The sequence below is a fragment of the Stegostoma tigrinum genome, chromosome 15 (genome assembly GCF_030684315.1).
Source record: "Stegostoma tigrinum isolate sSteTig4 chromosome 15, sSteTig4.hap1, whole genome shotgun sequence".
In the NCBI taxonomy this organism is placed as follows: domain Eukaryota; kingdom Metazoa; phylum Chordata; class Chondrichthyes; order Orectolobiformes; family Stegostomatidae; genus Stegostoma; species Stegostoma tigrinum.
Window position 1 is genome coordinate 41,144,223 of NC_081368.1, and position 11,085 is coordinate 41,155,307.

General features: G+C 41.5%; 1 protein-coding gene across 2 annotated transcripts in view; it reads left to right on the plus strand.

Moving 5' to 3' along the window:
* Positions 1-11,085, plus strand: part of cenpi (centromere protein I) — an 87,333-nt gene that overhangs the window by 71,305 nt on the left and 4,943 nt on the right. For both annotated transcript variants that reach the window (XM_048544597.1, XM_048544596.2), the window contains one exon: positions 1,721-1,769. In XM_048544597.1, coding sequence (XP_048400554.1) covers positions 1,721-1,769 — 49 coding nt within the window. The remainder of the gene's footprint in view (positions 1-1,720; positions 1,770-11,085) is intronic.

An 11,085-nucleotide genomic window follows, 5' to 3' on the forward strand; every position in this document is an offset into this window, starting at 1 on the left:
GGATGACAAATGTTAGTATCAGGCTATACATAAAAAGTACAAAGGAGATATGTTTTTAAAAGAAGCATTCAGGACAAGCAGACAGTAAAGCAGTCGATTGATGTCTGGTATAAAAGGGAACATAACATCCTTTGGCTCATAGACAATAAAAGTTGCCAGAGGAGTGATTAGTTGATTGGGAACCAAAATGGAGATATATGGTAGCAGGTAGAAGGCATGGATAATGCGTTAAATGAATACTTGACATTGGTGTTTATTAATGAAGAGGGTATTGCCAAAGTGAGGTTTCCACAATACTGGAAGAGATAAAAACAGTTAAAAGACAATGAAATAGAAAGTCTAGCAGTGCTTAATGGTTATGTTACCTACTCAAGATGGAGTGCATCATAATTGCTGAAAGAAATTAAAGAATAAATTGTAGAGATGTTGGCTACAATCTTCCCAGTCATGCTTGGATAGAGGAGTGCTGCCAGTGGACTGGAGAACTACAAATATTGTACCCTGCTGCAACAAGTGGGAGATGGATAAACCTGGCAATTTCACACTGGTATGATAATTGTCAATGGTGGAGAAGCTTTTAAAAAAATATTTTGGGAGAAAATTAATTCTCCACTTGGACAAGCAGGAACTGATACATGAAAGCCAGCACAATTTTGTCAAAGTTTTGATCAGGGCACACAGGATAGATGAAAGCAGTGCTTAAACTCATCAGCTGCCAAAATAATCTTTGTCTGTCAGCTCCAAATTTGACTGTTTTAGTTATCTCATAGTTGAATTTTCACCTGTCACTAATTTTAATTGATCCTAAAGTGCAAATTTAAAACCCTCCCCCCCATCCATTCTGTCCGCTCTGCAAGGATCTTGTTAATTTGTTTCCACTGTGGCCTTGATCTTCCCCCAGTATCTCTCATTTTAAATTCAGATCCCCTTGTTTTGACTCCTTGCAAAGCTTAGCCTCTCACTAGTTCTGTAACCTTCTCCAACCGCATTCCTCCTTTCTTCCAAACTCATTTTGGAAGCCTTTGTACCAATTATCCAGATATTGCTGATCATCTATCTTTGAGTGTCATTGGACATGCTTTCAGCTTCTAAGCTCTACGAAGTAAAATTCTGTTCCTAAACCACTCCATCTCCATACTCTGTGTGATACCTCTGATTAAAGCACACCTTTTGGACCAAGTGTTTTATCACATCCCTTGACATCTTTGATCCATTTTTTCTTGATCTGAGTATGGCTTTGGATGTTTTTCTATGATAAAAGCCCTATATGAAATGCATATACAGGCACAGTAAAATTCTTGTTCTTTGGTGTGCACATACTAGTTCTGGTAAATCAAAATGCAGATAACCTATTACAGTTTGTGATGCTAGTAGGAATTTTAAAAATGCCACCACACATACTGCAATTTGGAGGGTTAAAACCTCTTTTTTAACCTTTGACATTATTCCTCTGTAAATACAAGGGAAAATACTTCAACATTCACTTGGCTCCTTTACATTTACTTCAGACAACACACCATTATTGTATGTGGTTACAGTGAGCACTGCAAGTGGATATCGGAGATTTGAGTGTGGTGCCGCATGATGCAAATTCCAGTGTACACATTTGATTAATTAAACAGGTTGCATTTATAGTTTTTACTGATTACAATGCATTATATTTTGATATGAAAACAAATTGCTTGTAAAACAACAGCTCTTAACCTTTGTTTTCTTTCAGGTACCGGACAAATCTAACAGCTTTGAAATCCTTGGATTCAAGTACAAATGTAAGGTTGTTATATTTGAAGTGTCATTGTGAATCGTAATATTGAAAGCTGAAAACTGTGCTTGTAATGTGATGCTGTGGTTTGATTGATTGTTTTGAAATGTAAAATGACTTTTGCTGTTCACTTAGTTAAGTGAACATCATATAAATGGCATTTGCTGGAGCTTAAAATAGCTTTTAAATCATGCTGAAGGAAATCTGCAAGCAGTTGTCTGAACGTGAACCAACTATCCTTAGTTAGTAACTGATGTTTTACATATTACCTTTTTACAAGTTTGAGGTTGAATCCAAATGATTCTGAAACATTTTACAAACTGCTAGATCATTAATCACGTAGCTGTAGGCAATATCGTAACATATATGTATGAAAAAATAAAAAGTGCACATGTTCCAGGTATTGATTTTATGCCTTGACATAGTAAGAGCATAAGACCTCTTCCTTGTTTATGGTTGTATAAGTTTATTTCTGCATATTTCCACATTCTTTTCAGCACAAGTTTCTCAACAATATTAATGAATAAATTATAGCATAATACTAATCGACAAACCCATCCATTATATTAGCATGCCATTGGTACAGTCAAGAGTACTGTTGTATGAGTATCAGCAGCCATGTGGACAACAGTTGACATTTATGTAGTGCCTTTAATATAGTAAAATATCCCAGGCTTCTGCTGGTCACTGAGTTTCAAACAAAATTTGACACCAAATGTGTAAGAACTAACGGAAAATTTTATCAGTGGTGAAGTGGTAGCTTTCTCGGAAACAAAGACAGAGTGAAGAAATTTATTGAGGAAAATCTAGTGCAAAAGGCTGAGACAGTTAATGATATGGCTACCAATATTGGCGCTGAATTTCATGTCCTATGGATTGCTCTCTGTCCTCTCGAAGGGATGTTGTCTGGCAGAAGATATAGTGGAAAGAAACCTGCTTCACTGACATCTGAATGGTTGGCTGCTGTAATAGTTTCAGCAGTGCCAGAGTTCAGTATTGGATACTGCTGTGACTACAAGGGAAAGAAAGGAGGAGCAGAACACAGCTTGATGTCTTTTGGAGGGTGGTGGGTGCTAATGGACAATGCATCTTGAATGATGTGTTCCCTGACCAATTTTGTCTTTTTTTCCAACTTTTCATCAAAAATTAGTTTGTTCATTCAAACTGTATAATGGCATGGACAGTGAATTATACTGTTTGCTTGACTTGGTAACAAGCTCAATTGACTGGTATTCATTTGAATGAGTTTATTAAGGAAGAGGGCGTCGCCAAAGTGAGGTTTCCACAATACTGGAAGAGATAAAAACAGTTAAAAGACAATGAAATAGAATGAGGTAGTCAAGTTACTAATTACGATGTATGCCAATTTATCGTATTATGGGAGCAACTTGGAGGTTGGTGCTAGGTTTGCTCTCAGCACTTATCACCCCCAAATTTTTAGAGTTTAGATTAATTTAGATTTGTTCAGTTTAGTTGACTTCATTTCATTAAAATTCAGTTGCATCTTTCATTGAGACAAAACTCTTTCTCCATTTCTTCTTTCCATCAGAAAAAGTACCTGACTAGCAGGACTTGAGACAGCTTGAGGCTGAGGCTGAGATCAAGTCCTCAGTGTGCTTCTGCAGAGTGAAAGTGTTAGGCTTGAAAATTCACTTAGGAGAGCACAGTAATCATATTGTCACTTACAAATGAGGTTGGTGTTATTTTCCTCCTGGATTTCAATTGATTTATAGAATCATAATATCCCTACAGTGTGATAACAGGCCATTCAGCCCAACAAGTCCACACTGACCTGCTGAAAAGCATCCCATCCAGACCTATCCCTGTACCCTTTCCCCGTAACTCTGCATTTCCCATGGCTAACACGGCTAACCTAAACATCCCTGAACGCTATAGGCAATTTAGCACGGCAAATTCACCTGGTCGGCACATCTTTGGACTGTGGGAGGAAACCGGAGCACCTGGCAGAAACCCACGCAGACATGGGGAGAATGTGCAAACTCAACAAGAACAGTTACCCAAGGGTTGAATTGAACATGGGTCCCTGGTGCTGTGAGGCAGCAGTGTTAACGACTGAGCCATTGTGATGAGTTTGCAAATTTTTCTGTCTGTCCTGTAGGTGATGTCCACACTATTGGGAACCTTGTCCTTGATAAAATGAATAATGAAGGTGATGGAGAAAAGTGGGGGTGAGGGGGGCACAAAGATTCATCCCTGCTTGACTCCTGTCTTGACCTTAAAGATGTCAGTTATGTCAGGTTGTTATTGGTGAGGATATTTCCTCCATGACAAGACATTGGTACTGGGGGAATGTTAATGAAGTTTTCTGGACAACCAGCCTTCGACAGGGTCTTCCACTTCCAGATTGGTCTGACCAAGACTTTAGACTCAGTCACTAAAGGTCATATAGAGTGGTTGATGTTATTCTTGGCATTTCTCTTGAAGTTGCTGAACAGTGAAATCATATTCCTAGTTCCATGGTTTGGTTAGAAGTTATACTAGATCTCAGGAAGAATGTCCTCAGAGACTGAGAGAAGGTACGTACTGAGGATTCAGACGATGATCTTCCTAGTAATGGAGAGTTGATGATTCTCTTGGTACTTCCAATTTTGTCTCCTTTCTTGAAGACAGTGGTAATGGAAGCATGCCTGAGATAGGCAGTGATTTCTTTTTTGTCCCAGATTTTCAGAAACAGTTGAAGATGATGGGTAAGCTGTGCTCCTCCAAAGTTAAATCTCCACTGGCATCCCATCCATTTGTCATATATCTAATGATGGATTCATTTCTGTCACATTAGATAAGAATCCAAGAATTAGGGGCTTTTCTCAAATGTGTCCTCATTTACAACTGTATAATGTTTTTGAGGTTCTTTGTAGTGTTCTCTCCATTGGAGAGTGGTGTTTTCTCTATCTCCGTAAGGGTCCCATCCTTATTGTGCACTAGTTTGAGGCCAAGGATGTTGGATTTGTGGCACTGAAGAGGCCTTTGGTGTCATACTTCTTGAAACAGACTTGCAGATCCTTAGCTTTCTTGATACACCATTGGCACTTGATTTCCCTTGTTGTTATTTGTAACTCTATCTTTGTCTCACTGCAGATGTCATTTTGCCAGTCATGGAGAGCTTTCCTCTTTGTATTAGCGGGGTCTTTTGGATGATGTGGTTATTTTTGTCAAACCAGTCTTGGTGTTTCATGGTTTTGCAGCCGGTGGTTTATTCATGAGACCTTAGCTGTCTTCACAACTTTCCAGATTTCTTCCACTCCATTAAAATGATTTCTTCGGAGATTTTGGTGGAGTCATTGTTGGAGGTTTGGTAGTCTGCTTAAATCTTGAAGGTGCTCAATCTTGAGCTTTTCAAAATATACTTCTTCACCTTCAGCTGGACAGATACAAGATGACTAAAGGGCTTTTTGTGTTGCATTGGTAGTGTCCCTACATCTGGACAGGGATCTGGTTCAAGTTTCAGCTGAACAGGGTACGTAATAACACAGCTGAACAAGTTGACTGAAAGTATCTAAGATAACTGAAGTCTGAACCACGTCTGACTGCCTTATCTCTTAGAATGAACATGTTTGCCAATATTTCAGTGTAAGGATGATGTTATAGAGTCATGTGGCATGAAAGCAGACCCTTCGGTCCAACCAGTCCACACTGAACATAATCCCAAAATAAACTAGTCCCACCTGCCTGCTTCTGGCCCATATCTCCTACTCATGTAGTTATCCCAGTATCTTTTAAACATTGTAATTGTGCCCACATTCACTGCTTTTTCAGGATGTTCATTCCACACGTGAACCACTGTCTGTGCTTTAAAAACAATTGCCGTTGTGTCTTCTTTAAATCTTTCTCCTCTCACCTTAAAAATGTGTCCCCTAGTCTTAAAATTCCCCATCCGAGGGAGAAAAACATCTATTATTAACACCATCTATTCCCCTCGATGTTATAAGCCTCTATGAGGTCACTTTTCAACATCCTATGCTGCAGTGAGAAAAGTCCCAGACTATCCAGCCTTTCTTTATAACTCAAACCTTCCATGCCTGGCAACATCCTGGTAAATCTCTTCTGAATCCTCTTCAGCTTAATAATAATCTTTCTATACCTGGGCAAGCAGAACTGGACACAGTATTCCCGAAGAGGCCTCACCAATGACTTGTACAACCTCGACATGACTTCCCAACTCTTCAACTCAAAGGACTGAGCAATGAAGGCAAGCATGCTAAATTGCTAAGAACCTGGAGTTATCTTATTCACTTTGATTCCTTCCACGGACAGTTTGTTTCTTAGAATTTTAAAATATTTACAGCTATTAAGATATATCGAGGGGGAAAAAAGTTAAGCTGCTTTTATTCAGTATTGATAATTTATTTTCAGTTACATTGTAACTAGTGTTTAATTATTTGTTGCTAACTGCTACTCAATTCTAGTTTATCAATGCGTTTGAGATGGCTGTGTGGTTATATGGCAACATAAACTGGTTTCATTCAAAGACCATGTATTAATATGGAAAATAGCCTAATTCCCTTGTTAGACTAGCATAATACATACATTTGTAAAACATTGTTAAAATACAAGATTAACTAATTCTAACATCGCACTGTGGGTGTTGCTGCTGTTTTGATATTTTTAGTTTCAAACTGAAGAATAACATATATCTCCCTCTCCCAAAAGAAAATTTATAAATCCTCCTGCATGTGAGAACTCATCTTGGAGATTTATGGAAGTATATTAAAAATAATAAGTTTCATGTCCCAACATCCCATGTCCCTGGCATCTCCCAACGATGGAAATTTCAAAATAAATGCCCCATTTTGTTTTTTTTATTGTTTTATTTGCCCAATTAATATTTTCAATTTTGGGTTTTTCCTAGGCCTCAAAACTGGCATCTGATCTCAGATGGCCTCAAGGCCCTCCGCTTCTTCCTGTCCCGCAGGCCCGACCAGTCCCCCTCCACTGACACCCTCATTCGTCTAGCCGAACTCGTCCTCACCCTCAACAACTTCTCTTTCGATTCTTCCCACTTCCTACAGACAAAGGGTGTTGGCCATGGGCACCCGCATGGGCCCCAGCTATGCCTGCCTCTTTGTAGGTTACGTGGAACTGTCCCTCTACCGCACCTACACAGGCCCCAAACCCCACCTCTTCCTCCGTTACATTGATGACTGTATCGGCGCCGCCTCTTGCTCCCCAGAGGAGCTCGAACAGTTCATCCACTTCATCAACACCTTCCACCCCAACTTTCAGTTCACCTGGGCCATCTCCAGCACATCCCACACCTTCCTGGACCTCTCAGTCTCCATCTCAGGCAACCAGCTTGTAACTGATGTCCATTTCAAGCCCACCGACTCCCACAGCTACCTAGAATACACCTCTTCCCACCCACCCTCCTGCAAAAATTCCATCCCCTATTGCCAATTCCTCCGCATCTGCCGCATCTGCTCCCACGATGAGGCATTCCACTCCCGCACATCCCGGATGTCCAAGTTCTTCAAGGACCGCAACTTTCCCCCCACAGTGGTCGAGAATGCCCTTGACCGCGTCTCCCGCATTTCCCGCAACACATCCCTCACACCCCGCCCCCGCCACAATCGCCCAAAGAGGATCCCCCTTGTTCTCACACACCACCCCACCAACCTCCGGATACAACGCATCATCCTCCGACACTTCAGCCATCTACAATCCGACCCCACCACCCAAGACATTTTTCCATCCCCACCCTTGTCTGCTTTCCGGAGAGACCACTCTCTCTGTGACTCCCTTGTGCGTTCCACACTGCCCTCCAACCCCACCACACCCGGCACCTTCCCCTGCAACCGCAGGAAATGCTACACTTGCCCCCACACCTCCTCCCTCACCCCTATCCCAGGCCCCAAGATGACTTTCCATATTAAGCAGAGGTTCACCTGCACATCTGACAATGTGGTATACTGCATCCATTGTACCCGGTGTGGCTCCCTCTACATTGGGGAAACCAAGCGGAGGCTTGGGGACCGCTTTGCAGAACGCCTCTGCTCGGTTTGCAATAAACAACTGCACCTCCCAGTCACAAACCATTTCAACTCCCCCTCCCATTCTTTAGATGACATGTCCATCATGGGCCTCCTGCAGTGCCACAATGATGCCACCTGAAGGTTGCAGGAACAGCAACTCATATTCCACTTGGGAACCCTGAAGCCCAATGGTATCAATGTGGACTTCACCAGCTTCAAAATCTCCCCTTCCCCCACCGCATCCCAAAACCAGCCCAGTTCGTCCCCTCCCCCCACTGCACCACACAACCAGCCCAGCTCTTCCCCTCCACCCACTGCATCCCAAAACCAGTCCAACCTGTCTCTGCCTCCCTAACCTGTTCTTCCTCTCACCCATCCCTTCCTCCCACCCCAAGCCGCACCTCCATCTCCTACCTACTAACCTCATCCCACCTCCTTGACCCGTCCGTCTTCCCTGGACTGACCTATCCCCTCCCTACCTCCCCACCTATACTCTCTCCACCTATCTTCTTTTCTCTCCATCTTCGGTCCACCTCCCCCTCTCTCCCTATTTATTCCAGAACCCTCACCCCATCCCCCTCTCTGATGAAGGGTCTAGGCCCGAAACGTCAGCTTTTGTGCTCCTGAGATGCTGCTTGGCCTGCTGTGTTCATCCAGCCTCACATTTTATTATCTTGGATTCTCCAGCATCTGCATTTCCCATTATCTCTGATCTCATTTGGTTGCCCACTTGTCTATCTAGACTTTGCAATTTTTCCATTTCAGTTTTGGAAGTGGCTGTATCTTTTTGTGAATCTGTACTTTGACAAACTGTAATAAGGCTATTGTATTATTTTCCAAATAAGATTGCTGATGCAAATCAACAGTCTATCGATTCTGCTGGACTTCCATTCCAATGTATTTAGAAGCCCCAGAACCTGACTTAGATTTTGAATTCTGAAATTGATTTAAGAAGTAGTTTCCAATCCACTGCTTCCATGCTGCCTAAAAAAAAACCATGTGCAAGATAGAGTTGCCTGAAAGCTGCTCCCCACATTGGTTCAGTAAAATATTGTAAAATCAGTTTCAAACTTTAATGAGATGGATCTTACTGAGAAATATCAAACCCTTGAGGCATTATTTCAGCCATTTATGAATTTATTTAACTTCCAGAGTATCCCCACTGTATTTGGCAACTTTGAGAGCAAAGAAACATTTCCCTTTTGATTAGAGCTGACCTCCCTTAAGGTTGGCATCTTTAATCAAATGATCTACTTTCCCAAGCTAGTAATGCCAAGAAAATGTTTAAAATTGCTTTTCCTGCCATTTGTGAAACTACCCTTTTAGTCCAATCAGTAATCATTGCACACGTGCGCAGCAGCTCCAACATTACACAAAAAGCACTCTGATGCAAGTGCAGCATTGACTTCCAATTTCAGAAGTCACTGATGTAAACAGACCTTGGAGATCTGCACAATGAATAAAAAAAGGGGGAATGCTTCCCATCAAGGAACATCATTTCTGTGCATATTCACTCATTAGATAGTACTGGCTGTTCTGTATCCTGTACTTCTGTATCCACTCAAATTCTCTGCAGCTTTGTATTTTTTCCCTGTTTAATACCTTTTTATTATTCTGTCTTCTGATTTGTTTGTAGCCACTAACTCTTGCCCATCACAATGGCTTCTGATCTGGGCCATCTGTTTGATATCCCTTTCCTATTAAAAGCATTCCTTTCAGCAGTTTGTGATCTCATGCTTGGGGTAAGTTCACTTCCAGTATCAGTGTCCAAGAATACATTGTGTTATCTTACCTTCCATTTTTTAAGTTCATGATCACCCTCCTAACCACACTAACCTCTTGGCCCTCAACTTGTACATTCAACCAATTATTATAATTTCCAGTTGCTTCCCTTGGTCTATAAATAGTAGTTCCACTGCTTCTTTTCCCAGCACCTTCTTGGTAAATATTTTATTTTAATTACCAGTTTCGATAATTGTCTTTGCGTTTGAGCCACATTTGGAACTTCGGAACTGATCAGTCCTTCATGGGGCATACTTACTAGTGCAACTGTTGGTATTCAGTTATGTACTCTTCTATGGAGCTATTGTCAAAATCTGACCGCATCTCAAAATATTTTCCTTTTGATAAATTTTTACATAAATATAAGGAACAAGAGCAGGAGAAGGCCACTTTGACCCTCAAGCCTTCCTTGCCGTTCAACAAGATTATGGCTAATCTGCCCCAGGTCTCAAGTTCTGGTTTGTGCCAACTCAGGATAGCCATCAACTGTGATATTTTAATAATCTATAGCAACGTCTTCTTTAAATACTCTGTGATCTAGCCCCTACAACTCTCTAGGCTAGGAGATTCCAACTTCTAGCCTCTGGAAGATGAAATTCCTCCAATTTGCCATTTTAAATGAGTGTCCTCATATTTTGTAACCTCTTAATTTGAAATACCCCACTAGTGGAAACACCTTTTCAACATCTACCTTTATTAAATCCTACAGAATTTAGTATGTTTCAATAAGATCATTCCTCATTGACATTGATTCTGAAATGAATAGAGTTTAAAAGGAGGAGAATGTTTTTGTAACTAATGAAGCATTTGTGACACTGCACCTGGAGGATTGCATACAATTTTGATCTCCGTACTTGAGGCCTGTAGCTGCATTGTTGACAGTTCAGAGGAGATTGGAGAGAGGGGTTTGTCTAATGAAGAGAGATTAAGCAGCGTAGGCCAATGCGGTCTGGAGTTTAGAAGAATGAAAGAAGATTTAATTGAGACATGCAAGATGCAAAGGGATTTCCTCTTGTGGGGCAATTGAGAAGGAGAAGTCATAGCTTTATGGGTAGGGCAAGCAGATTTAAAATAGAGATTGGGAGAAATTACTTCTTTCAAATGGTTGAGAATTTGTGTAACTCACTACCCCAGAGCATGGCAAATGCCGGGACATTGAGTAAATTTAAGGAGGAATTGGTGGATCTTTAAATCAGTAAAAGGTTAAAGGGATATGGACAATGTTTCCTCTCAGGCTACAGGAAAATTGCAGAGGACTTGAGGACAACCAATATACTGTTAATGACATTTAAGAAGTATTTCGATTAGATTTCCTACAGTGTGGAAACAGGCCCTTCGGCCCAACAAGTCCACACCGCCCCTTGGAACATCCCACCCAGACCCATCCCCCTAGAACCCACACACCCCTGAACACTACGGGCAATTTAGCATGACCAGTCCATGTATCCTGCACATCTTTGGACTGTTGGAGGAGACCGGAGCACTCGGAGAAAACCCACGCAGACACGGGGAGAATGTGCAAACAAGGCTGGAATCGAACCTGGCTCCCTGGCA